Source organism: Microtus pennsylvanicus, chromosome 3, assembly GCF_037038515.1.
Source record: "Microtus pennsylvanicus isolate mMicPen1 chromosome 3, mMicPen1.hap1, whole genome shotgun sequence".
Lineage (NCBI taxonomy): Eukaryota > Metazoa > Chordata > Mammalia > Rodentia > Cricetidae > Microtus > Microtus pennsylvanicus.
Genome location: NC_134581.1, coordinates 141,801,271 through 141,829,203, shown reverse-complemented (window position 1 = coordinate 141,829,203; position 27,933 = coordinate 141,801,271). Strand labels below are relative to the sequence as shown.

At 50.5% G+C, this 27,933-nt stretch overlaps 1 protein-coding gene across 1 annotated transcript; it reads left to right on the top strand.

Annotated features, from left to right (window-relative positions):
* Positions 1-4,115: 4,115 nt before the first annotated feature.
* On the top strand, positions 4,116-27,101 carry Glipr2 (GLI pathogenesis related 2). The gene is made up of 5 exons (XM_075967338.1): positions 4,116-4,254; positions 14,622-14,730; positions 15,073-15,176; positions 16,812-16,889; positions 25,697-27,101. Exons 1-5 carry the CDS (start codon positions 4,242-4,244, stop codon positions 25,855-25,857), a joined length of 465 nt encoding a protein of 154 aa, XP_075823453.1. The 5' UTR covers positions 4,116-4,241; the 3' UTR covers positions 25,858-27,101.
* Positions 27,102-27,933: the final 832 nt, after the last annotated feature.

Genomic DNA, 27,933 nt, shown 5'->3' with positions numbered 1-27,933 from the left:
ATCCCCTCAAACAACAGAGAATAAACACCTCTTCCTGGAGTTGCTTCTTATCAAGGATTTGGTAACAAAGAAGGTAGCCTGTACACTTTGAAAATATATCAAAATCAAGTTTTACACTAGTAAAGATTAATTTTACAAACCATAAAAGTAACTTTACTTTTGCTGTGTACATTAATAGTCTTCTGAATTTATTGAAAGAAAAAAAGTTAAAAGATAAAAATTAGATGATCTGGGCTGGGGACAGTTCAGCTCAGAGGTAGCTTGCCTAGCGTGTGCAAGGCCGTAGGTTCATCACTAGGACTACAGTAAACAAACACTCATTGAGAGAAAGCTAGGACAGCTGCACTGATATCAAACCTGCATTTCCCATGAAGAAGTATGAGGAGAGAGAGATCTTTTTCAGTGATAGAAGAACTGATTTACTGGGCCAGGTTTATAGCTCAGTGGTAGAGCGCTTGCCTGCCATACATGAGTTCCTGAGTTTGAACTCTGGGGTGAGCGGGAAGGTCAACTTATCAAGATGATAAAAGCCATAAATGTTTATTTTCAAATAAAATGGTTCAAAGTACACGAAGCAAACTGGTATAGTCTCTGTCTCCGACTTAAGGTTTGAGGTGTGAGGTCTCAGCTGTTCCTGCCGCCACACCTTGGCTCCGCCCTCTGGACTCTAATCCTCTGGAGCTGTAAACCCAATTAAAGGTTTTCTTTTCTAGGTCGCCTTGGTCATGGTGTAATATCACAGCAATGGAACAGTAACTAACTCAGATGCTGACCCTGAGAGGAGCTTGTTTGGGGTTGGGGTCTGAGTTACACACGCCTCGGCCTCTAACCAAACCTAAACCCATGTGAAGATCCTACGATGGGCTGGGGGCTGAGGAATGTCATAGACCCTTCCTTCTTCCTAATGTGACCCATTGACTCAGTCTCCTCTTTCTCTGTTGTCTTGTCATCCAATGCGTGTGTGTTGGAATATCTTCCCATTGGTCCGGGTGCTTGGGTGCTGTTTCCACTGCAGGAGCATCCTGTGGCAGGACAGAGGACCATGGAGCAGCCAACACGCAAGGCTAAGTTGATGCAGGCCGAGAGCGTGCTGTTTGCAGAGCATCCTAGGCATTTCACACTCATGGGGTAGCAGTCATCCCTCTTCCCAGCACTTCTGTTTGTTTTCTTCCGGAGAGGGAGGGACAGCCCCGCAATAAGCACGAGCTTGTAGGGAGGTCACTGCTGGGAAGGTTCCTTATTTGCTTTCCGCAAAGAAGAGGTAGAGGAGGAAGAGAAAGGGGGTGGGGAAGAAATAATAGAGAACAGCAGAGAGAGAACAAAACCAGCTCCACAGGCTCTGTCACAATCCAAAAGTAAGACAAAACTTGAGTGTAAGAGTCAGAACTGACAAGCATCAGAAAAAAATGGGAAATCTCATGTTTGCTTAGTGACATTGGGGGTAAACTCAGGGATTCCCTGTGCTGAGTATACTCTACCCTGAGTTACACCCAGGTCAGGAGTTCTCAAATGAGACAAACCATACAAGAAATTAATAAACCGATTGGGAGTTGGAGTCAGGAGACTCAGGAGTTCAAGGCCATCCTCAGCTATAAGGCTAATTTGAGGCCAGCCTGGGCTAGGTGACAAAGCACAAGTTGTGCTAATCTCTCTTCTTGGTGTCTGGCCTTGGCTGTGGCTTGTCTCTTGTCCCCGACTTCTGGCCTAGCAGCACCTCCCTCTCCAGCCACCGAGTTGTCCTTAGTAGAAATCAGCTTTGACACTGCCTAAATCCACTTGGCACACTGCTGGTATGCTGCTGGCAGAGCCAGTTTACAGAGTCCACAGCGAAACAGCCATAGAGTCTCCAGATGTCACCAAGGCAGGAATCTAGCCTTGCCAGGTCTCTGGCCCTCTCCTTCTGAATGAGGGAGTCGTGAGACCGATGGCCACTGACAGTTGTCCTCTGCACACGGTGAATGGTTCCTCTGGGCTCAGCTGTTTCCTTGTGGCCTTGCATTTCTGGTTCCTCTGAAACAGCTTTCTAGAGATCCTACGTGTGATAAGGATCCCCCCTGGGCTCCTTTGGTTATTTCAATGGGAATTTGTCAGCAAAATGGAGCAGAGAATTGAACAGTGGGGGTCAGACTCCCTACCCAGAACTACAAGTCCCTCTAAGTCAGATGGGCACCAGTGTCCACTGTGCTCCTGTTTGGAAGTGCGAAGAGGCAGGAAGTATATCGGATGGACAGAGCGGGAGGGACAGTGAGGGCAGTGTGTGGCTCTGGGCTGACCTACTGGACACATCTAAACTCGATACGAGTCTGGTGAGGTGTGGTGGCGCAGTCCTGACCTGTGACCAGCACCTGAGTGAGTGTGGTGGTGTGAGGCTGTTTTGGGCTGCTCACTGAGACTGTTGAACAAACCAGCAGTAGCCTAAACCAGTGCAATTTAATTCCTAGGGTATGTACCGCTGGGGATACAGCCCGTAGTCACAGCCTCAGGAGGTGGAAGCATGAAGATCTGAGCTCCAAAGTCAGACTCAGCTACACCGGGAACTCCAGACCAGCCAAGGCCACAGGAGAGCCTGCCACAAAAAATAAAATGCAGAAGAGTAGAGAAGAGACAATGGCTGGAGAGACAGATGTCTTATCAGGTAATGGCGCTCGCTGCCAAGCCGGACTCTCAGGGCTCACATGGTGGAAGGAAAGTACCGGTTCTCAGCAGCTGTTCTCTGACTTCCATGCACCACACTCAAACACCCAACATAAATTACACAAAATACACAATCAAAATCTAAAGATGAGGTCGCACTATATAGACCAGGCTGATCTTAAATTCACAGAGATTTTCATGCTTCTGTTTCCCAAGTGCTGAGAATAAAGGCATGTGTTACCATGCCTGCCCCAAATAAATATATTTTAAAGTATATGTAGCACACACACACACACACACACACAGAAAGAGAGAGAGAGAGAGAGAACTGTCCTTGTAATTTGTTAATCAGTTCAACTCAGTCCCCATTTATTAAAAGTCTTTAAATTTTTTATGGTGAGAAAAAGGTGTGTCTTGAATTAACCAGCTGGACTCCGTTTAGATGATGCCAATGGTGGGATGGAGGAGGGGCGTGCCACCATCCCCAAGGAGAAGATGGCTTTCAAGAGTTGGTCCTCTTTCCACTGTATTCATTCCAGGAATCCAGCTCAGAATTAGAGTTTGGCTGCTTACCCTGAGTCAACTCACCAGGCCTTTATGGAAACGCCTGAACACAAGTCTTCCACAGGGGCTTCCAAATCTTCTGTCCCACCAGTGAGAAAGACTTCCTCGGCACAGGGAGTGTATTAGGCTGTGCCTTGGCTGGGTGCACTTCTCAGGGCTGAAGACCTTGAGCCAGTCTCTCCCATGTTAGGAGTGTACTGTCCTAAAAGTGGGGAAGGGAAGGGCTGTTGAGAGCTGAAGAAATTGACAGACTCCAGAGTACAGGTTAGGAGGGTCAGGTATGCGGCTGTCCCTGTTGAGGGATGAGTGAGCAAAACCAAGAACGTTTGGGGAATCTGGTTTGACAGGAACGTGGGATAAAGTTAGAGAGGTGGGGATCCATGTCTGGAGTCAGACTCAGGGGTGGGAAATTTGGCTTGGTCTCAGAGGCAGTGAGGGTCAAAAGCACAGGTCCGAATTGAGCTGTGGGCACCTCCTGGGGCGGCTGGATCTGGAGGGCTAGGACGTGTTCAGTTACAACCTGGGGTCGCATAGCGGAAGGGTCCTAGAAAGATGTGGTTGAAACACAGGGTCGCAGAGGAGGGGAATAAGCACACTCGGGGGGAGGGGGGTGTTGCCTGTCGCTCAAGACCGAGATTGGGAGAGTACCGACCCCTGGTGGCACCGGCGGGAACGGTTCCTGGCCAGGCTACAGTGAGCACCGCAGTCTTAATGACGCCTCTGTAGCACAGGAGTCATGGGGAACCACAAGGAAGGCTCAAGCACCCCTAGGTCTCATGCGCGCTTTCAGATCGGGGAGAGAGGCACTGCGTCCACATCTGGACCGCCCTAGCCAGCGGCGGAATCCCACCAGGCCATGTGAATTCTAGGGGTGGCCCCCCGTGCCTCCGCCTGCAGCTGCCGTTGCCTTATAAGGCGGGGCCGGGCGGCGCCGGGGGAGTGGCTGCAGCCGCCCCTGCCCCTGCTGGCCCTGGCCAGCTGCTGGGACCCACCACCCCGCGCAGCGCAGCCGCCGCCGAGCAGAGGAGCGCACACAGTCGGCCATGGGCAAGTCAGGTGAGTTGCCCGTTCAGCCCGCCGGAGTGCTAGCATGGCTCCGGGACAGTCACTGTCACCCTGTCCCGCCTGGGGCCCTGTCCCCTGGGAATCCCCTGTGGTCCCCGCAGCTCTCGTTGCAATGCATGACCCCTGAGTGGGAATGGAGAGCATGCGGAGCAAAGCGCCCAAAGGCGCAGCTGCGGCTGTTTCTGGTTCAACCTGGGAGCAAAGGTAGCGGAAAGACCACCAGAGGGGAGAGAAAGAAAGAAGAGGGAAAGCGATGGAGGGTCCCTCTGGCTTCGAGCCAGGGATTGCGTCAGGGAGGGTTTCCAAGCGCTGATGGGGTTAGCTCTCTAAGTCTGCCGAGGCGTGGCTTTGCTTTGTTTCCAAGTGAGGACAAAGTTACAGTTGGAAAAAGTCACCAAACTGTGACAGCACCCGTGCCTGTGAAGCGGCTAGTCCTGTCCCAGTCCCACTAAGGCGGCTCTGGGAGTCCTTTTTGCTCTCTTTAGGAGCATCTCCTTAGTGCCCTCTGCTCCAGGCTGGGTGCTGTGCAGACCCGCTCCCCCTCTGTTCTCTGCCCTGCCGCCGCCCATCCTCATCACTGGGACTGTGAGGTTGAAATGACTGAAAACCACCTTTCCCGTCGCTCCCTGCTTCCCGCCCTCTTTGCTGCACAGCTGTGCTGGCTGGCTCACACTCAGGTTACTTCCCCTGGGTGTCCTGGCCCAGTCTTTACCACTCCAATTATCCAGCCGGAAACTCTCCTCGTCCTTCTGAGCTCAACTCTTGTGAAGGGGATCCCATCCCTAATGTCACTCTCCTCCTTCAGAGGGACAGCTCACATCCTGCATCATCTGTCCTCGCTCCTGCAAAGACAAGGGACAGGTGTTGGGTAATAGATTTACTTCTCCCAGACTTATCCCTTCTGGACATCTATTAGGACATTATTTCTTCCTCACAGGAGGCTCTAGAGCCCTGGTTCTCAACTTGTGAGTCGCAACCCTTCAGGGTGGACAGAGGTCTCCTAAGACCATTGGAAAACACAGATGCTTAAATTATGATTCATAAGAGGAGTGAAACTACAGTTATGAGGCAGCAATGAAAATAATTTTATAGTTGGAAGTCCCCACAACATGAGGTGCTGTATTAAAGGGTTGCAGCACTAGGAAGGTTGAGAGCCACTGCCCTAAAGAAACAATGAAGTCAATGGGCTGTCAGCCTCAGATGAGGAAGGCTGGGTCCCTTCTTGGGTCTGTCCTCCAGGATCAAGACTCAAGAGATGCACAGGAAATGGCCTTCCGCGACCTGGTCCTAACCTGCTTTTCCTTCCGTTTGAGTGACAGGCCTGGTTTGCAATACTGGCCCTACTAATCATTTGCTACGTGATGGGAAGTAAGGTCTTCCTCTGTGCATCATTTTACCCATCTGTACAAAGAGGGTGGCCCATATGACCCCCAAGATCCTTTGCAGTGGAAAGGATGATGTCACATAATTAAAAGAACAAGATGAAAAATGGGGCAAATGATGTCAGATGTGAGAAGGCCTTTTGACACCTCTACTTGAAAAAATTAACTCCTTCCTCCCTACACTTATGAGGCAGTTCAGGGACTCTCTAAAGCCGTTTCATTTTATTGATATTTATTGTTACTATTATTGCTGTAAGACAGGGTCTCACTGTGTACCTCTGTCTAATCTGAAACTCACTATGTTGACCAGACTGATCTCAAATTCACAGAGATCCACCAGCATCTGTACCTCTATGGTGCTGGGATTAAAAGCTGACCACCTGCCCCACCCCTACCCCAGCCCCTAAGATACATTTTGATTGATTGTTTCCAGCCCCTGCTCCAAGACACAATTTTCTAAAACTGCACCTGTGCCGTCATCCTTCTACCTGCTCTCCCCCATCTGTCTCTGTGTCCCCTCCCTCCTAACACCTGTCCTTTCTTCCAAGCTGTGGACCCGGTGCACAGAAGGCCAGCCAATCTTTAGGAATGTTCATTTGAATTGTGACATGAATCAGCGGGAGGGGGGAACTTCTGTAAGAGCTGGGAAATGATCTTGATTCAGACAATGAAGGGAGGTGGGGGAGGCACAGGAGAGAGGTGTCCTATGTGAGGACCATCAAAGGAGTGTGAAGAAAGTGGCCCATTCTAGAGGGTCCTGGGAGGTTCTGGGTCATCTTAGGGATACAGGGTGCTACTGAGCAGGGTGGGAGAGGCTAGAGGCAGGGAGCAAAGAGATTGACTCCCTACAGACAGCGGTGGTGCAAGCACCTCGGGCCTGGCTTCTGAAACTGTCCACTTGCAAAAGAAGTAGTTTTACTCAATAAACTGTTATACAACTCCAGGTATACAGGCATGTAAAACAAGTATGTGAATCAAATATTTGCTGATTATAAATCATACAGAAATTTATTTTATTATGTGTGTATGTTCTGTGTGTGAATGTGTATACGTGGGGTGTGTGTTTGTGTGTATGTGTGGAGTGTGTGTGTGTGTGTGAGGGTCACAGGTAGACAGTGGGTGTCATCTTCAGCCACTCTCCTCCTTATCTTTAGAAGCAGGGTCTCTCACTGAACCTGGAGCTGACTGACTCAGCTGGAGTAGCTGGCCAGTGGGCCCCAGGATCCTCCTCTCTCTCCTTTCTAGCTCTAGACTACAGGCATCACCGCCCCTTGCCCAGTCATTGCTTTGTGTTGTTGTTGTCGTTTCTAAGCAGGGGTGCTAGGGACCCCAACTTCAATCCTCACGCTTGCCTGGCAAGTGTTTTATCAGAAGCCATTTCCCCCTGCTTTAAAAGAAAAGAAACTTATCTTCAAACAGTTCTTTAGGACACGGACACACATTTGAGACAGGGTCTCACTAGGTAGCCTTGGCTGTGTAGACCAGGCTGGACTCAACAAACTCATAGACATCCACCCACCTCTGCCTCCTGAAGTGCTGGGATTAAAAGCATGTGTTATCACGCCTGTAGTAAGGAGGCTGCTTGTTCGTTCCTGGCTGCTCAGCCCCAAAATAATTACACAGAAACTATATCATACAAAACACTGCTTGGCCCATTAGCTCTAGCTTCTTATTTACTAACTCTTACATCTTAATTTAACCCATTTCTAGTAATCTGTGAACTGCCACATGGCTGTGGCTTACCGGCTCCAGCAGGAATAAATGACCTCTCTCTACTCCACCTTCCTCCTCCCAGCATTCAGTTTAGTTTTCCCTGCCTAGCTCTGTTCCACAGCATACAGGGGGAAATCCCACATCACACGCCCAGTTTATTGTTGGAACTTCTGTCCTAACTCAAGACAAAATTCATTCAATGATTTTTTTTAGTTTATTTTTTGGTACGAAGGCTTGAACCCAGGGCCTTGTACATGCCAAGCAAGCACCACTGAGTTACATCCCTTCGGAGACTTCTTATGACCCTCAAGTGAATAACTCAACAGCAATTTTTAAAACCAAGCATTCTAGGGCCAACAAAATGGGTTACTGGGTAAAGGCGCTTGCTGTCAAGCCTGAAGACTTGAATTTGACCTCTGTAACCTACACGATAGGGCAAGAGAGTCAACTCCCCCAAGCTGTCCTCTGACCTCCACACACAGACCTGAAAAAATGTAAATAAAAACAAATAGATTTCAAACTCAAGCATTCTAACACGACACAATCCTCAGCTACACTAACTTGACTGAGAAATGACAGTAGGAAAATACTATGCTTTCTGTAATTACCATTATATTTCTATAAGAGCAGAGTGCTTTGTGTGTGCAACAATGACACAACCTGTCGGGAACTATCAGAAGCACCTCAAGTTCATTCTTGTGCTTGCTTTTGAATCGGGTTTTGGTAGTCGTACATTCAGAAATCTTTTATTGTTGCCAAAATTTTCACCACCCCTACATTCAGTTGTGTGCCGACGTGGAGGATAGGGGCGGGCGTTGCCAGGGAAGCTGTGGTCTAGGGCAAGGATGGGAGCCAGAGGGGAGGAAGGATGGACTTGCCCGTGGAGATCTTGGACAAACTTGATGACAACTTTCAAGGAATAGAAGGGAAGGGGAGACGCACGAGTGCGCCCGAAAACGGTGCTGATGCAGATTGCGGGGCGGGAAGCAGGTTGCAGCAGGTAGAGCCCGGTGTCCCCCACTCGCTAGCTCTCTAGCCCAGGCCCACGCTAGCTCATAGCCACACATGCCCGCATCTTCTAAGGTTCCCCAGAGAGAAAGTAACTCCTCTGGATGACTCAGACCCAATGAGCCTGCTGCACAAACCCAACCCTGAAGATCCAAGCCACCAGTCTAGGCTTCGGGGAGGTGCCTCCTGGCGATACCCATTTACGTAGTAGTTTATGTAAATTTACGTGACTCCCAAAAGACCATCTAAGGAATCAATCCCTGCCTCAATGGGTCGCAGTTTGGCCTCGTGGAACAGAACTCAGATACACCCCAGAGCTTCACGGTGAGTGTGAGAAATCCCCTAACGCCATCAAACAACTGCCAAGGCTCAATCCTAGAGAGCTTGGACCGGTGCTGGAAACTCTCAATCCTGCCCACAGCCCTGGTCTCCCTGCTGGGCCTCTGTATACCAGGTGTGTTCGGACCTAAGATTGCAATAGCCCTCTGCCTTGAATAATAGTGATTGCCAATCATTTGGCCTCCTGTTGTATGCTAGGCAGTTAGTAAGTTAGGTATTTTATGTTATTGGCCTTTTCAACAGCACTCTAGGCCACGGCGCTCGTCATATAATGTCTGGACCAGTATGTGAACAAATTAGGATTAGAATTTAGCTCTGGCTGGTGTGTGTGTGTGCATGTGCACACACATGTGCACACGCAGAGCCTAGTTCTTTGCCTTCTGAATTGTGTGTGTCCACAGCACACTGACCACATGCCTTCACCACAGTTCCCATCCCGAATGGACTCTGGTTAGACCCACACAAGTCCTCCAATCGTCTCTAAGACTCTTGGTGTCTCAGACACTGGACCCCTACACCAGAGGATATCAGAGCAGAAGGCCAGGAATTTTCTTCTGAGTGAGCCCCTGGGACCACTACAGGAAGAGGCCACGTGGGCCAGGGCAACCCCAGCAGCCCCAGCTCATCTCTTCATTTCCTTGCCGGCCTCATTTGAAGGGTTTCCCTGATTTGAGGACATCTTGAAACCCGCAGCTGTCCTCTTCCATACTCAGAGGGGAGCCTGGGGCCCAGGGGACAGAAACTTGTCACTAGGGAAGGACTGGCACTTGAACGGCCTGAGCAAGCACTCTCCTGTCTGGCAGCTTCAGTCATTCAAGGACCATGTGTATACTTGGGCATCTTTCAAACAGGCCGGCCTGAAGGAGGCCATCACTCCAAGAAATGGATTCCTGGCCCACAGGCAGCTGAGCAACACTTGGTAGCCTATTCCTGCCATCAAAAAAAGGGGGTGTTGGGTGTAAAATCGCAAGTGTGAAGGATTAGGGGTGGGAGAGGGGCAAAGGAGGGATGCTGTTAGGTCTGGCTTTAACCAGGGCCTCCTGGGTCTGAGTGACCTGAGACCATTTGTACACTGCCCCAGACACCGATTTCTTGTCTGATACAGCCGGGATCTAGTCCTCGTATTGTCTCTGAACCTTATTCCTTTGCTCATTCACTCACTCAGCAAATTTCCATGCTTGGAAGAACTTTCAAAATTGTTTCCCAGCTGAGCAGTGGTGGTGCCCACCTATAATCCCAGCCCTTGAGAGGCAGAAGCAGGCAAATCTCTGTGAGTTCGAGGCCAACCTGGTCTACAGAGTGAGTTCTAGGACAGCAAGGACTACACAGAGAAACCATGTCTTGAAAAAGAAAAAACTGTAAAATTGTTTTCTCTCCAATTATCTGCTTTCTACTCTTCCTAAAGATGCAAAACCAGTTTTGCCCCAAAGGCTGGAGCAATTTGCTTTCCAACCTCTTGTCAAGCGTATGGAGGGGCCTGTTCTCACCCTTTGTGGGGAGGCTGGAGAGGGCAGTGGTCAGGGAGGGGGAAGCTGAGGAAGGAGCCTGTCTGCCCAAAGCAGGGGGGGGCTAAGGACAGCTCTCAGAATCCCCCCCACACTCTCCCCAGTCCCCAAAAAGGAAGCGGAGTAGCCCCACCTAGAGTGTGCAGCCTTGCATTCCGGCAGACAGCTGCCTGGCTGTCACCCCTGCTCTAGCCTCTGCAGTCTCCTGCAGCCCTCTCTCCCAGGAGGCTCTTGAGAAATGCGAGAGATCAGAGGAAGCTGCTCGTGTGGGCTCCTTTCCCCTACTGCTCCCTTCAGCTGTCCCCGAAGCTTGAGGGGCACCTCCCGCTGCTCCACAGTGACCATGGGTTACTGGGCAGAGCTTCAGAGCAGGGCCTTCCTTCAAGTCTAGAGCCCTCCTGATGGTACCCCTTGAGCAGGAAGGGAATCTGGGCAGGCTGCTGCCCTTGCAAAGAGCATTTTTTTCTAGTTTAGTCATAAATGTGTCAGGACACCCCAAGAGGCGGCGAGAGGTTAACGAGGTCTTCAAGGCCCTGTGGGAGATGAGCAAGAGAAAGCAAGAGCCCAGGGCAGATAAGTCTGCCTGTCCCTCCTTCTGGCTCTTCTGCAAAATAAAATGTGGATCCCTGCCCTTCTCCCCACCCTAGGACAGCTGAGGGCCCACCCTGCCTGGCTGTGGGTGGCTGGTTTTACTCTGACTTTATCTGTGTTGGGGTTTTTCTATAGCAGTAGGGCAAGCCTCGGCCTGGGTGTGGTCACCATTGATAACTTGCCTCCTAGGGCTCTCCTCCTGCTCCGAGTGGGAGGGGACGCCTAAGATAGCCCTAAAGTGGCTGGAGGGCCCCCTGGCTTCCAGCTATAGGAAGCTATGGGTCTCTGTTGAGACCTGGTGACCCCTTGCAAAAGTCCCGGCTGAGGGAGCCTGACCCTGCTGGGGCCTGTGCCTGGCGTCAGCTTCTGGCACTGATCTTGAGTTGGTTCAGAAACTTTCACTTTTGTCCCCTGGAACTTCCTCCATTCTGGGACTACAGTGACCTAGTTTTTAGAAGTCACACATGTTTCTGACAAAAAGCCTGCAGGGCCTTCAGCGCTATGGGGTCCAGTTCTCCTGGGTCCTGTCATAACCTGGCCCTTTCTGCACCTTTGGCCTCCTCCTCCTCCTCCTGAACCTGGAACACCGTTTCCAGGGAGTTCTTGTGACACTGCACGTGTCACCAAGTCTCAAGTGTCGCTCACAGTGTCCCAGCAGACCTTCTCTGGCCTATTTGAGTCGTGGGAACTAGTTTAGGATGGCCCTGGCTGTGCCTATCATACAGATAGGGGCCTTTCTCAGTGTGACCGCATAGCTCACACAAGCCCTTTTATAACCGTCTGTTTACCGAAGTCACCTTCCTCTCCAGCACTGGATGGGATCCTACAAGGAATGGAGACAAACTGGCTTGCATGGCCCAGTGGTAGCTTGCTATCCTCTGGGAGGAAGCTCTGTCCAATCCCCAGAAAGCTTTATGCCAGTCCAGCAAAGGCACATATTTCTAAAGAGAGATGCAGACTTCAGATATCAAACTATTGGCACAATGGAACCAAGGAATTGGAACGGCCCCAGGAGTCTCATGCTGGGGGGAAGGAGAAGGCTGCAACCCCAGTGCCAGCCATGGGGAGGGACTTGTCTTCCAGGAGGAGACCTCCTAGAGCGCTGGCTGCTTGAAAGAAGGCTTGCCGCGTGGGGCCAACTTTAAGGAGAAGGCTTTCTTATTCAGAATTTGCCTGCTATTTAAACCCAGACCTTGCATCAGGTCTCCCCGATGGAGAGGGGGGATGGGGGTCACTGGATCTTTTGTTCCTCCTCACTGTGGCCACATTGTCACCTTTCTCTGCTTTCCACTTGGAATAGTGAGGACAGGGACGGCTATTTCAGAGTACGGAGGACAGGGTGAACCCCCATTTTTCGGGGCTGCCAGAGTTCAGGCTTGTTCCCTTAAAGCTCCAGGAACTTTCTGACTGGGAGAAAGGGACCTTCTTATTCCTGGCTGACATCCTGCCCTTCCTGCCTGCCAGCTCCAGCTTTGTCCTGTAGGACCTCAGAATTCCCCAGAGAACTCTCCCCCCCAACCCCAGTCTTCCAGTCTGATCCCAGTGTGTGCTTACTCTCATAAGACCCCACTTGTGCAAGGCAGGGCAGAGCACCCATGGCCTAGGAGCCATGGTTCCCACATTATCCTGCTGGTTCCCTAGCTCACTAAAAAAGACCAAACTTGTGACTTGTGCCCAGGAATTGCTGCTCTTGTTCTCATTATTCCCTGTTCCCCATGGTCTTTGAAAGACTGCTTTGATGTCCCCCAGTCCCACATCAGCATGCCAAACCAAAACTCTTCCTTGAGATGCCCCATTGTCAAATGAGATCACACAGCTGTCAAGCAACTCCAGGATCCTTCACCTTGGAAACTCGACACTTAACTAAACACCACCTGCTAAACACCCGTTTCCTCCCACCTCAGGAGACCTGAAGTCTGTCTTTCCTAACACAAGGGTGTGGACCTTCTCTGGCCACCAGGACGTGAGGGTTTCTGGTTGTGACTCCACCTTCTCTGTTAAGCTGAGTCATTATTTCCACGTTTACCTTTGTTCACTTTGCCATCTGTTACCCCAAACCTTACAAATCAGTTCAGAGCCCTTCCAACCCTGCTCCACCATATGTTCTGAGACTGATCACCTACACAATCTTGCTGGGCCCTACAGCCCCCAAGGGCGGTCTACTTCCTCTGTAGTTTGTCAGAAAGTCCGAGGACAGCGCGGCCACCAACCGCCAGCAGCATTTCTTCCTCCCTCCTGCCTGCAGTTGGCCCCAGGACTTCCTTCATGACTGTGGTTGCCTTTCCTACCACCGCCAAAAGACAGGCAGATGGGCCAGTCTGATCTCGCTCCTTGTTCTCTGGGCACCCCATGTCCACAGAGAGGGGTGGAGTCCTAGGTTCCTGAGGCCTGTGATCCTGGCCGCTTGCTCCAGGCTCCTCTTGCACCCTTACTGTTCTCTGCTCACAAGACCATCTTCCTTCTCTGTGTGAGCTTTGGAGGTCTGGGTTTGGCATCACGTGGGACAGTGCTCAGGGAGCAGACGTGTAGATTAGAGTCGGTCTGAACTGATGGTCAGGACTTGGGTGGGTGGATGTGGTTGCTCAACGATGATGACTTGGTGGAAGGGTAAGTGCTGGAAATGGAAAACGAGTGGGTGCATGACATGGGATGTGGATGCAAAGCAGATGGACGTTTGGTGAAAGGTGATTGGCTGGCGGGACTGATGGATGGTTTGGGACAAGTATTGAATAGATAAAAGATTCAGATCTGAAGCAGTATGGGTTTCGTCCACTCTTGCTCTTCATCCATCCCCTATGTCCCTAACCCCAGCCCTCTGGTCTTGTCTTTACTGAATTTATCATTCAGTTGGGCACAGGCTCTTTCCCCACTGGAGCATCACACAGCAGATCACACCCTCCCTTCCAGTCACCATGGAGTCCTTTTCTATACTCTCCTCTCCTCCATCCCTCAATGATGCTTTATTTGGTCCTCCCTGTTTTTTTTATTTATTTATTTATTTATTTATTTATTATTTTTTTATTTTTTATTTATTATTTTGGTTTTTCAAGACAGGGTTTCTCTGTAGCTTTGGTGCCTGTCCCAGAACTAGCTCTTGTAGACCAGGCTGGCCTCAAACTCCCAGAGATCCGCCTGCCTCTGCCTCCCAAGTGCTGGGATTAAAGGCGTGTGCCACCACTGCCTGGCTTTAGTCCTCCCTCTTTATCTGGCTTTATTTGACTCTCTCTCTCTCTCTCTCTCTCTCTCTCTCTCTCTCTCTCTCTCCCTCTCTCTCCCTCCCTCTCCCTCCCTCCTTCCCTCTCTCTCTTTCTCTCTCTCGCTGTCCTTATTCTCTCCTTCCTTCCCTCTCCCTTCCCCTCATCTTTTGCTTTCACTGATCCAACATGGTACCATCCACTCTAAGATATTCTTCCCTAAGCTCCCAACACCAGCCCTTCCCAGATTCTACTGGTCTAGTCTGAGGTTTGCCGCCACCTTCAGACATTGTCTCTTAGATGTCTGACCAGCTCTCTACCTTCCTCAGCACCAAGAACATCTTTCAGAAACACTCTCCCTGCTTCGGCTTAGTAGTCTCCCATTGCCTCAGATAAAGATTCAAATCCCCAACGTGGCCCAGAAGATCCTACATAATCAGCAGACCTCTGATCTGCAGAGACAGGGAGGGTGACAGGAGTGTAGAGATGAACACTGGTATGGAACAGGGCCGTGTGACCAGGATGGAGAAGAGGTGAGCAGTCTCTGCGTGTCCTGAAGCATGCCTATGTACCTTCAGAGGGTCTTCCCTCTGCACTGAGGGTTCTCCATCCTTCTGTCCTTCTAGCTTCCAAACAGTTCAATAACGAGGTCCTGAAGGCCCACAACGAGTACCGGGCTCAGCACGGTGTCCCCCCACTGAAGCTTTGCAAGAAGCTCAACCAAGAAGCCCAGCAGTGAGTCTCCAGCCCCAATCGGGTGCTAGCCCTTCATGGAGCTGCTTCTGCACTCATAGAGGGATCCTGGGTGGTTGAAGGGATGTGGTTGGAGTTCTGGTACAGCCAGGCTTAAGGACCACTCTGCTGCCAGCTCAGGCAGGTTCCCTCTACTCCTGAGTGTCAGTGTGCTCTTCTGAAAACGGGATTGTCGGAGGCCCAGGCACTGGGGTGGTGTTTCCGCTATCCCTCTGGGAACCCAGACAGGGAAGGCGGCTCAGTCATACTAGATCAAAACTCAGACACTGGATCAGGGTGGAGGGTCCCTAGGTTGGGCCTGCTCTGAGGAGACATGTTATGCAGGTATTCAGAGGCCCTGGCCAGCACAAGAATCCTCAAGCACAGCCCAGAGTCCAGTCGTGGCCAGTGTGGGGAGAACCTTGCGTGGGCATCCTACGACCAGACAGGTAGGACACCCTTGACTCTTCTTCTCTCCGTCCATCTGGATACGGGATGACACTATGCCCTTCATGGCTCAGTGGTGGTGTGGCCACAGGCCCAGGAAGGGAGAGGAGGCCCTGAATTCTCAGCATCTGCTCCAGGGCTGACCTCAGTGGCTGGCTCGGAGCCAGGAAGCTGGGAGCCGGGAACAGAGGAGTCAGACTGCAGTTCAGATGCGTGGGCGCCAGAGACTGCAGCACTGTATCCAATGGCAGCCTGGTTCTGTGGGCCCTGGAGCAACCTTGATCGTTTCTAAATTAATTTTTTATGCTGTAGGTATATTGCTCTTATTATAGAAAAAAAAGAAAAGAATTGAGCATTTTTCTTTTCTTTAAAAAAATAAAAGGAAGAATAAAAAGATGATTTTTCTGCCCGGAGCCTGGGAGGGAATGACCCCACCCCACTGAGCAAGCATTCTTGAGTCTCTATTTCCTATAACTCTGATGTAGCTTTTTAGGAAAAATAGATATGTCACAATCCCTGAGCTTTCTCCAAACCCCGGAAGAAAAAGATTCCTCTTCTCCCAAGCCTTACATTCCCCAGAGCTCCCAAGGGATCCCCCAGGCTGCCTGGTTTCCTAACACACCAGCCCCCCTCCTCCTGCCTCTCTCTCCCCAAGAGCTAAGTGCCTGAAAGGCGGCTGATGATGGGGTCTCTCCGCCTCCCCCTCAGTCAGCAGACTAGGGGCCCAGGGCTGCTGCCTCTCCTGATTGGGCCCTAAGGACACTGTTCTAGCCCGGCCTGTGTTGGATCTCTCTGGCCCTACCTTTCCCATTTCTACACAAAGAGCTTTGAATTGATGTCTCCTGGTTACTCAGGAGAGTCTCAGGAGAGCTTTTACATTTTTTCCAATCCCTGGGTCTCTCCTCCAGAACCAATAGAGCTGAAGAAGGCCCTGGGCCTCAGCTTCCTTTCAATGGTCCCCAGGCATGGCTGATATTTACTTCATGAACTAGCAGCCACAGTAGAGAACTTGGTAGAGATGAAGAATCATGGTCCTCTAGGACCTGCTTTAATCAGGCTCTAAGTTGTAACAAGGTCCTAGGGCGACCCATCTTGACTCCTGTGTCCTGAGTTGGAACGGTGGCACTGGGATCTACAGATCCCTGGGAAATGCCGCCTCACGCCATGGCTGACAGTGGATGCTCGAGATGAGGCCTTTCTGCTGGCAGTGACTACCTTTGGCCTACAGGCTCAACTGCTTTTACTCAGGCCTATTTTAGAAACAGACCCCGAGTGGAGTGAGAACGCCTCGTAGAAGTTCAGACCATTGCTAGAAGGCCCTCAGGATGTGCTAGGTTCAACCTTTTTATTGTAGAGGCCGAGAACAGAAAAGGCCTTGCCTAGAATGCCACAGCGGATCAGTGGCAGGATGTAGGTTTCCTTATCTGGGGACTGTGGCTTAACTCCGGGCCAGTGCTCATCCCAACGAAGGTTCTGTCTTCATCACGAGTCCCCAGGAGTCTGCGGGAGTAACCCTCATGCGTTACTTCATCAGCGTGCCGTCAGACATCCAGGCGTGGACTCCGGGTGGTTTGGGGTCTGTGGGAGAAGATGGCTTAGACTCCGTGACTTAGTTCACGTGTGCCTTTTCTGTCCAGGAAAGGAAGTGGCTGATCGGTGGTACAGTGAAATCAAGAACTACAACTTCCAGCAGCCTGGCTTCACCTCAGGGACCGGTGAGTAGCAATGGCGCCTGGGCTGACCAGTGTCTTCAGAAGGTTCGCTCTTTCCCTCCTGTGTTGGCTCAGTCATGTTTCTCCAGCTGAGCTGCCAGAAACCAAAGCTTCCTTTGCCCAACACCTGTCCACCTCACCCCACCCCACCATCATCCCACACCTTACTCTTTCTTCATCTGGGGGTACCCAGGATACTGATCCTGCCCCCTCCATTACATTCCCAGTCAGCTCAAAGTTCAGTGTGTTCCTCTCACTGCAGTGTGTTCCTCTCACTGCAGCGTGTTCCCCTCACTGCAGCGTGTTCCCCTCACTGCAGCGTGTTCCCCTCACTGCAGCGTGTTCCTCTCACTGCAGTGTGTTCCCCTCACTGCAGCATGTTCCCCTCACTGCAGCGTGTTCCCCTCACTGCAGCGTGTTCCCCTCACTGCAGCGTGTTCCCCTCACTGCAGCGTGTTCCCCTAACTGCAGCGTGTTCATCTCACTGCAGTGTGTTCCCCTCACTGCAGTGTGTTCCCCTCACTGCAGTGTGTTCCCTTCACTGCAGTGTGTTCTCCTCACTGCAGTGTTTTCTCACTGTAGTGTGTTCCCCTAACTGCAGCGTGTTCCTCTCACTGCAGTATGTTCCTCTCAGTGCAGCATGTTCCCCTCACTACAGTGTGTTCCCCTCACTGCAGTGTGTTCCCTTCACTGCAGTGTGTTCCCCTCAGTGCAGTGTGTTCCCCTAACTGCAGTGTGTTCCTCTCACTGCAGTGTGTTCTCCTCACTGCAGTGTCTTCTCACTGTAGTGTGTTCCCCTAACTGCAGTGTGTTCCTCTCACTGCAGTGTGTTCCTCTCACTGCAGTGTGTTCCCCTCACTGCAGTGTGTTCCCCTCACTGCAGCGTGTTCCCCTCAGTGCAGTGTGTTCCCCTCACTGTAGTGTGTTCCCCTAACTGCAGCGTGTTCCCCTCACTGCAGCGTGTTCCCCTCACTGCAGCGTGTTCCCCTCACTGCAGCGTGTTCCTCTCACTGCAGTGTGTTCCCCTCACTGCAGCATGTTCCCCTCACTGCAGCGTGTTCCCCTCACTGCAGCGTGTTCCCCTCACTGCAGCGTGTTCCCCTCACTGCAGCGTGTTCCCCTAACTGCAGCGTGTTCATCTCACTGCAGTGTGTTCCCCTCACTGCAGTGTGTTCCCTTCACTGCAGTGTGTTCTCCTCACTGCAGTGTTTTCTCACTGTAGTGTGTTCCCCTAACTGCAGCGTGTTCCTCTCACTGCAGTATGTTCCTCTCAGTGCAGCATGTTCCCCTCACTACAGTGTGTTCCCCTCAGTGCAGTGTGTTCCTCTCACTGCAGTGTGTTCCCCTCACTGCAGTGTGTTCCCTTCACTGCAGTGTGTTCCCCTCAGTGCAGTGTGTTCCCCTCACTGCAGTGTGTTCCTCTCAGTGCAGTGTGTTCCTCTCAGTGCAGTGTGTTCCTCTCAGTGCAGTGTGTTCCTCTCACTGCAGTGTGTTCCTCTCACTGCAGTGTGTTCCCCTCAGTGCAGTGTGTTCCTCTCACTGCAGTGTGTTCCTCTCAGTGCAGTGTGTTCCTCTCAGTGCAGTGTGTTCCTCTCAGTGCAGTGTGTTCCTCTCACTGCAGTGTGTTCCTCTCACTGCAGTGTGTTCCCCTCACTGTAGTGTGTTCCTCTCACTGCAGTGTGTTCCTCTCACTGCAGTGTGTTCCCCTCAGTGCAGTGTGTTCCTCTCACTGCAGTGTGTTCCCCTCAGTGCAGTGTGTTCCTCTCAGTGCAGTGTGTTCCTCTCAGTGCAGTGTGTTCCTCTCACTGCAGTGTGTTCCTCTCAGTGCAGTGTGTTCCCCTCACTGCAGTGTGTTCCTCTCAGTGCAGTGTGTTCCCCTCACTGCAGCGTGTTCCTCTCACTGCAGTGTGTTCCTCTCAGTGCAGTGTGTTCCTCTCACTGCAGTGTGTTCCCCTCAGTGCAGTGTGTTCCTCTCACTGCAGTGTGTTCCTCTCAGTGCAGTGTGTTCCCCTCACTGCAGTGTGTTCCTCTCAGTGCAGTGTGTTCCCCTCACTGCAGTGTGTTCCTCTCACTGCAGTGTGTTCCTCTCACTGCAGTGTGTTCCCCTCAGTGCAGTGTGTTCCTCTCACTGCAGTGTGTTCCCCTCAGTGCAGTGTGTTCCTCTCACTGCAGTGTGTTCCCCTCAGTGCAGTGTGTTCCCCTCACTGTAGTGTGTTCCTCTCAGTGCAGTGTGTTCCTCTCACTGCAGTGTGTTCCTCTCACTGCAGTGTGTTCCCCTCAGTGCAGTGTGTTCCTCTCACTGCAGTGTGTTCCTCTCAGTGCAGTGTGTTCCTCTCAGTGCAGTGTGTTCCTCTCACTGCAGTGTGTTCCTCTCACTGCAGTGTGTTCCTCTCAGTGCAGTGTGTTCCCCTCAGTGCAGTGTGTTCCTCTCAGTGCAGTGTGTTCCTCTCAGTGCAGTGTGTTCCTCTCACTGCAGTGTGTTCCTCTCACTGCAGTGTGTTCCTCTCACTGCAGTGTGTTCCTCTCAGTGCAGTGTGTTCCCCTCACTGCAGTGTGTTCCCCTCACTGCAGTGTGTTCCCCTCACTGCAGTGTGTTCCTCTCAGTGCAGTGTGTTCCCCTCACTGCAGCGTGTTCTCCTCATTGCAGTGTGTTCTCTAGAGTCTGGATTTGAGCTGGCTGCTTCTTTCTTGAACTAGTATCTGAGAACATCTGACTGGTTATCCTGCCTCTGGTGTTTCTTCTGCCTCAGCTGCTCTGGTTGCACTGCTGTGGCTCCCTGGAGGCAGTCAGGAAAGGGTCAGGCCACTCTTCACCTTTCCTCCTTCACACCTCCCTCCTCTTCCTGCTCGTTCTCCACACCTCATGGTACCAGGGGGTTTCCCTTCCTCTTGCATTCTAAGATTCAGGAAAGCTCGGCTCTTCCTAGATCTGCCATTTGTGGTGTGAACTTGAGTCAGTTCTGGTGGTGGTCTCCCAAGCGCTTCTGGGAATTGGTGATGCAGAACCGGAGGAGACCACCTTTGTTATAGCCTTTTTTTAGGGCGAGCAGTAAACGTGTGTGTGTGTGTGTATGTGTTTGCAGATACGTGTGTGTGCGCGTAAGTGTGTAAGATGTAAATGTGTGTGAAAAGGTTGCTGTCTAAGGTCTTCCTCTTGGTTGCTCTCCACCTTAGCTTTTGAGATAGGGTTTCTCACTGAATTTGAGCTCAGCAAGTTGACTGCCCAGCCAATGAGCTCCCACCCCCACACTAGGCAAGCTTTTTGAGCCAGTGCTTAGGATGGGCCACTTCCCCAGCCTTGAGCAGTAAACATTTATCTTATTAACATTTGGGCAGCTCTTCTGGTTTCTGAGGTCCTTCTGCCTCATTTGCAGGCCTCGCTGCCCCACCCCCACCTCCCCACTTTTCCTAAGAAGTGACTCAGACCCTTCTTGGGCCCCCAGACAGGGTAAGAAGGATGTGTATATGATTCAAAGCACCAGAGAAACTGAAAGGGGGAGGGGTTCCCTCCCCACCCCAACCCTACCATCCCACCTACATAAGGGTAGAGCCACTTGGGGCCTCCCATCCCCTGGAGAGTTTCTTCAGAAGCAGGAAATGACATGTTCTCGCTGTTTCCTGTGGCTTACTGCTCACCCTGTCCAGGAAGGGTTCTTGCAACTCTAGGTGCAGACCTGGGACAGTTTCTTGTTCAGTTGGCACCCCCCTTCCAAAGTTGCCAGGCTGAGCAGCAGGAAGCAGCAGGAAGCAGCTGCCAGAGTTTCAGATAACAATGACCCTGTCACTGAATGAGGAGGAGGGAGCAGTGTTAAGGATACAGATAGTGTCCAGATACTTTATTTCCTTGCTTGCTTTCCCCACGAGTGAGGTTCTTGAGCAACCAGACACATGCTGGATCTTGGAGCTGTGTGTGCCGCTGCTTGATACTTACTAAGTGATTGCATCTACAGCCGCGCCAGCCTCCAAGGCGGCAGAAAGCGGGGCCTTTTCTGCCCATTTAGCCCAGGAGAAGACTGAGACCTACAAAGAGGTCTCCTCAAGTCTTCTGGTCTTACCTGGTGCCTCTTCCATGGCCTCTATACCAAGAGACGGTGCCTGTGCAATACTGGGGACAAATGACACTGGAGCCGCAGGTAGGGCATTGCTCGGTGTTATAGAACTGAGGCTTCCGGAACCTTGAGGCTTGTCAGGTCAATCCTGCCAGAATCTCTCAGTTCCTGGCTTCTCCCTGCTTGTGTTTTGGGATTCCCTGACCTGAGTTCATATAGGTGAAAGGCCTGTGAGATACCTTGCAGTCTGCTTGGACTGACAGCCCCTCCCCACAGCAGCCTTCCCTGATAACACCTACTCACTGGTCCCTGCTATGTGCTGCATGGAAAAAACATTCTTAGTTACTTTGTTCTGTCCTGGTTAAGTGAATAGATTTGTTTATTCTAAATGAGGACTAATCAATCTGACCTGGCATAGCGTCTGAATGCCATCTAAGTTTCTGGTTTCTTGTGCAAGTTTCCTGAGTTGTGTGTGTGTATCCTCTTTTGCACTGTCAGAGCAGTGAAACGGTCGTCTCATTCCTTCTTGCTTTCGTACATTGTTTCTTTGCAAGGGTATGCTGTAATAGGTTCAGTGTGGTTTTTCAAAGGCATATTCTAGGAAGTTTCGGTCCTCAGCTGGAAAGAGGATGTGATCCCTTTAAGGGGTGGAGACAAAGAAGAAAAGAAAAAGGAACTGTTGCTGGCCCTTAGCGTTAGAAACCAGTATGTATCTGACGTTGCTAAGGAAGTTGTGTCTCTTAATTCGTCTGTAAATACCATAATGGGATTGTCTGTGCCAACGGAAATCTCCACAGATAAGATTGCTCAGTGTCCTCCCTTAAGAAGAAGCTGCCACGGGCATCTAGCCACTGATGCACACTTTCTGTCCCGCTAGTTGCTTGGCAACCAGTGGATGATGGAAGTTTCCTTCTTCTCTGGGAAACAGAGAGAAAGATGGTCGATGGCCAAAGCCTGTGGTCACGTTAGAGTAGCCTGTGGGAGAAAGGGCTTGAGCCCTGGCTAAGAGGCAGCCAGAGAAACAGGACTGCCTGGCAGGGCTGCCCAGTGCCTGGAGCTGTTAACCACGGTAACAACCAAGGGTGGCCAGGACAGAAGGGGCGCTCTCCTCAGAGCTGAAAAACAGACTTTCTAGAGCGGAGGGAAATACAAATAACACAAATTTAAAGATAAGTAAAGATCTGACCTAGGCAGCTTTTCTTTTGCTTTAAAAAAAAATAATCTTTGAGATAGGATTTCTTTGTATGGCTTAAGGAAGCTTGAATTTACCAGGTACTCCAGAATGACCTGGAGCTCACAATCTTCCTGCCTCTGCCCCAAGTGCTGAAGTTTCAAAATTTAAAAATTATGGGCCTGTGAGATGCCTGGGTTTAGATGCCAGCCTGAGTTTAGGTAGGAGAGAACTGACTCCTAGAGGCGTTCTCTGATCTCCTTCACGTGTGCTCTGAGGCATGCTTGTGCCCCCCAACACGCACGCACACACTCACGCACACACACTCGCACACATACACACACATGCGCGCACACACATGTAAACACACATGCACGTACGCACATGCGCACACACGCACACACACTCACACACATACACACACGCACGCACACACGCACTCGCACACATACACACATGCGCACACACATGTAAACACACATACACACATGCGCACACACGCGCACACACTCACACACATACACACACGTACGCACACACACTCGTGCACACACACATGCGCACACACATGTAAACACACATACACACACATGCGCACACACATGCACGTACGCACATGCGCACACACTCACACACATACACACACGCACGCACACACACGCGCACACACACATGTAAACACACATACACACACATGCGCACACACATGCACACACAGATAAATGAAATTTTTTTTTTTTGCTTTTGTTTTTCAAGACAGGGTTTTTCTGCGTAGCCTTGGCTGTCCTGGAACTTACTCTGTAGATCAGGCTAGCCTCAAACTCAGAGATCCACCTTCTTCTGCCTCCTGAGTGCTGGGATTAAAGGTGTGCCACTAGGCCTGATGACAAATTTTTTATATATATTAAGCATGAACTAGGCACAGTGATAAGAAGACAGCCCCAATCTTTGACTTCAAAGCCAGTGAAGGCCAAGGAATAAGTAAGAATAGAAATCAGTGGGTAGGCAGACTTTTCTGCCTGCCAGTTCCCAAATAACCAACATGGAGGCTCAGTATTAATTATAAATGCTCACCCAACAGCTTAAGCTTGTTACTAGTTAACACTTACATTTAAATGAACCCATATTTCTTATCTATGCTTTGCCACATGACTTGGTACCTTTTCTGCGTGTCCATCTTACTGTCTTGCTTCTCTCCGTCTGCTCTGCCCTTTCTGTTCCCAGCATTCTCAGTTTGGCCCTTCTGCCTTCCCTTATCCTGTTCAGCTGTTGCCCGGTCAGCTTCTTTATTAACCAATGAGAGTAACACATACTTACAGCAGACAAAGATTGTCCCACAGCAAGTGGGACAGGAGTATAGCTCAGTTGCTAGAGTGCCTGCCTTGCATGCTTGAGGCCCTGGGTTCAATCCCCAGCTCCCCATAAGCTGGATGTGTAACACAGGAGGTCCTGGGTACAATCTCCAGCTCCACACAAGTTGAGTGTGTAAGACTGGAGGTCCTGGGTTCAATCCCCAGCACTGTATGGAAGCTGGTGTGTGGACACATGCTGTAATACAAGAGGGGATCATTCTTGCCTACATATTGAATATGAAGCTTCCCTGAGATACAGAGACCCTCTCTTAAAAAAAAAAAAAAGAGGAAACCTTGGCAGTTGCTGCCAGTTTCAGTGCCAAGCCTGCTTTCCTGACCCTCAGAGTATAATGTTTCCTCTCTCTCCAGACACAGCCAATGAACTGTGACTGATTCCCATGGAGAGCTATGGCCATGCTTGGCTATGCCTGCCTTCCTTTCTCTGACTTTCCCTTTGAGAAGCCCACACTCTTAAGTAAGCCTTGATTTCTTCTGGGCACCTCTCTTTTCCACTCAACCTTCGTGTCTGAGCCTAACTTAAATGTCTTTAATAAACTCCAACTCTGCAAAACAAAAAATAAAACTTGTTCTTTGCCATGTAGGTGTCATGGATGAAGGAGCCAGTAGTAACGGAGAAGGGGAAAGACAGGGTGTGGGTCGGGATAGAGAGAGAGATGTTCTGGCAAATGAAAGGGTGACTGAGTAAGGCTTATTTAAATAAATGACATTTATTCAGATCTCAGGGACGAGAAACTGTTAGTCAGTAGGAGAGCTCCCAAGGGCTGGACGTCTACGGTGGTAGAGTGCTTACTGGCATTTATAGTCTTGGGTTTAATTCCCAGTACTGGGGGAAAAAATATCCGCGCGTAGGCTGATTTGAGCAAGGCTTCATTCCTACAGGGCTTTCTCAATAGGAAGCAGCTTACTGTGTCCAGGGAAAGGAAGGAAGGAAGCCTCCAGGCCAAAGTATTAGCTTTCAATCCAGGTGCAGCTGGGAGTGTAAGATTTTGACTTAAGGAAGTTAAATGGATACGACTTGTGTCTCAGGGTGATCTAACTATCTTTCCCGTTCATTCGCAGTGAGATTTCCCATTCTCACAGTGACAAATGAATGAAAGAGGTTGGAAGTGGAGCCAAGAGCAGTCAGGAGATGTTGCATCATTCCAAGACAGAAAGCTACGAATGAAGCCAAGGTTTTGGAAGAATATAGTTGAGCTAGGTTTTAGAGTCGCATTCCTTGGGGATTAGCGGTAGGTGGTTGTGAGGAATCCAGGAGAGGAATGGATGCAGGCTCATCCCTCAGCTATGAGCACAAAGATGCTGTTGATACCGATGGGAAGTCAGCAGAGGAGCAAGTCTGGGGGACCAAAATCGAGAGTGAGATCTGGATAGACTGCATCTGTGTGTCATCCAAGTGGAAGTGCGTGGTGATTGTGTCAGGAGCAGAGCGCGGAGGACTGAACCGGGGAAATCCAGCTGGAAGTCAGGGAAAGAGGAAACTGCATGAAGGGCAGAGTATAGAGAGAAAAGGAGAGAGTGCCTGGACTGAGGCTGAAGAGGTTGTAAGACCAAGATGGAGACGGGAGGGCCGCTAAGAGATGGGTGTCCTGGAACTCAGTGAGGGAGGAAGCTTTGAAAAGAAGGGACACGGACTGTATGTTCCTGAGAGGTCAAGTAAGACACAGGGGGAAAAAAGACCATCAGAAAATAACAGAGAACTTCAGGAGTTCAGTCTGAGGGTCTAGAGAGTGAGAGCATCTGCTGCTGTTGCAGAGGCCAGAATTCAGTTCCCAGCGCCCACATGGTGGTTCACAACCATTCAAAACCCTGATTCCAGGCGGTCTGGCACTCTCTTCTGACTTCCTGGGTGACCATATATAAGCACGCTAAACATTCATACACATAAAATGAAATTAAAAAGTCTAAAACACAAAAAGTTCAGTTTCGGGTGGGGGGGAGGCGCCACTGAGTGCTGGTGCCCGGAAGCTGAGGTCACAGGTACTGGGACCACTGTGCTTTGTCATGATCTCAGCAAGACTGTGAGAAAGTACTGAGGTGGCTGAGGTCTGTGGGATTGATTGACATGTGCAGCTGTGTGCTTTGTCTCTTCTTCATGACCGGCATCTGCGAGTATCTAATTATCTGAGCCGGAGAAGAGCATGCAGGTTTTGAGGGTCCCTAAGCATCCTCTTCAGGGTTCGGCTGACCACTCATTGTGCCTCCCTTGTCTTCCCACAGGACACTTCACGGCCATGGTGTGGAAGAATACGAAGAAGATAGGCGTGGGGAAGGCATCGGCAAGTGATGGCTCCTCCTTTGTGGTGGCCAGATACTTTCCTGCAGGGAATGTCGTCAACCAGGGCTACTTCGAAGAAAACGTCCCACCTCCAAAGAAGTAGCTCACCAGATGTCAGGAGAAGCTGGAGACACACATACGAAGTGCCCACAGAACAACAAAGAGCCAGCCGAGGGTCTGCCCCATGGGCGTACTGTGCACGCTATAGGCGGCTGGACATGAGCTCATCCCGGTTAAAGGATGGACATCCGAAGCGTTTATCCCGAGGGTTACCTAGACCACAGTTACTTAGATTTGGGTGAGATCAATCTTGACATCTTTTTGCTGTTAGCTTTTATGCAGACTTCTTTTGTGTATCTCTTACTTCTGATATCTATCCTCGGACTTTGTGTATCCTGAATATTTACCACGCTGAGAAGTAAGGTCGTTTGATGGGAACTTCCTGCACTGTAATCTCCTTTTGGTAGATTTTTGAAGAGTATTAAAACTTCCTTTAAATGTGACATAAAGCAGCTTGCGTTAGAGACACGTGACCAGTTCCATTCCACAGAGTCACTGAGATTTCTCGTTCTCGGCTGGAAGACATGGTATCATCCCACACCCGCTGGGATTCCCTAATGGAATTGCCAAAGAGCAAATGGAGAAGGAAAAACCAAATCCTTACTTCCTCGGAGTTTTTACCCTTTAAAGAGCAAATGCCACAGCCACTAGTGCCTTTCACACCTCTTAAATTTCAGGGCTTACAGCACTACTTCTGGCTTCTGGGGGCGGGGCTAGGTCTGGAATACAGCCCTACCCCCCAACCTCATCTCACTGGACCCTCACATGGCCTGGGCTTTTGGCCAAGGTCTTGGACTATGAAGTCAGTGGTGTAGGGGTGAGGGTGAGGTCACTTGGGGGCCCCTAGAGGAAACCCCACAGACTCTCTCCTTCCCCAACCCAGGAGGCAGTAACCACCCAGGCTTGCCCAGGGCAGCTGCAGCTGCAGCTGAGCTGTGGCTCCCTCCTGGAATGTGTGACCAGCCCAAATGCTCCCAGGAGGAAGCCCAAACAGAAAGCTTAGGAACGCCAATTTGATTTTGCGTTTTGCCTCAACCTATACACAGTTCCCTGTGAATAGAGGTTTAACCAGGTCCATTCAGGAGGGACCAAGCCAGAGGTCCAGTTGAGTGTCTCTGAAATTATGGCATCTTCTGCCAATGGAAGGGTTGGAGGAGGGGGTTGTTGACCTAAGGACAGACTGAGGCTGCCGGGCTTCGTTAGACTGTGAACAGTTTCACACTGTGCCATTTGGTTCGCCCAGGGATATCGACTAACGAGACAATAAAATCCTTTCCTTTTGTGTAATTTCTTCCTCTAATGCTTTTAGTTTGTGGCTGAGATAATTCAGGACTCTGAATCCTTCTTGAACCACTCCATCTTCCCAGCCCCTCCCCAGAGGGGCTAAAATAGTCACTTTGGAAGTGTGCAACCTTCTAGCTCTGAGGGCAGACAGCTCTAGGCGCGAGGAATTTGAGCTCAAGCACATGGATTGACTGGTGAAACTGGAAACATAAGGGAGTTTCAAACAGAGCCCCAGCAAATTTAAGCTATTTGCAGTTCAGTTATTAATGGTAAGGACAGGTGAGCCTGGCCTAGAGGCACAAGCCTGGAATCCTAACTCCTCTGGAAACAGAGACGAGACAGACGGGTCAGAAATTTCAAGGACAATCCCGACAATTTAGTGAGGTCCTGTTTTAAAAAGAAAAAGGAAGGCAGGATCTGGCTTGCACTGGCTTCAAAGCCCCACCCCATTCCCTACCCTTCCACTCCCACCCCCAGCTTCGAAGACAGACGTAAGAAGAGTAGATTGTGAGATGCTATCCTGACCTTCCTACTGGTAAGTCTGTATATCTTTGAAAATGCCCTTGGTTAAGAATTTGTAATATGATGATATCAATCTATAAGGGTTGAATATTAGCGTCTCCTCCCCAGGAATTTCCCAGATATGAAAAAATCTGAGCTGGGCAGGAAGAGAGGGTGAGTGGAATAGATCGGGAAAGGGACCTTTTCTGGCTGCACCAAACAACAGCCAGTGACTTCCTGGTGACTTCTAGGACACCAGCAGAGACATCATGGAAGCTGGAAGAAGCCCGTCTCTAAGCAGGAGTCTGTTTCCACCGTCGGTTGAGACTAAGGG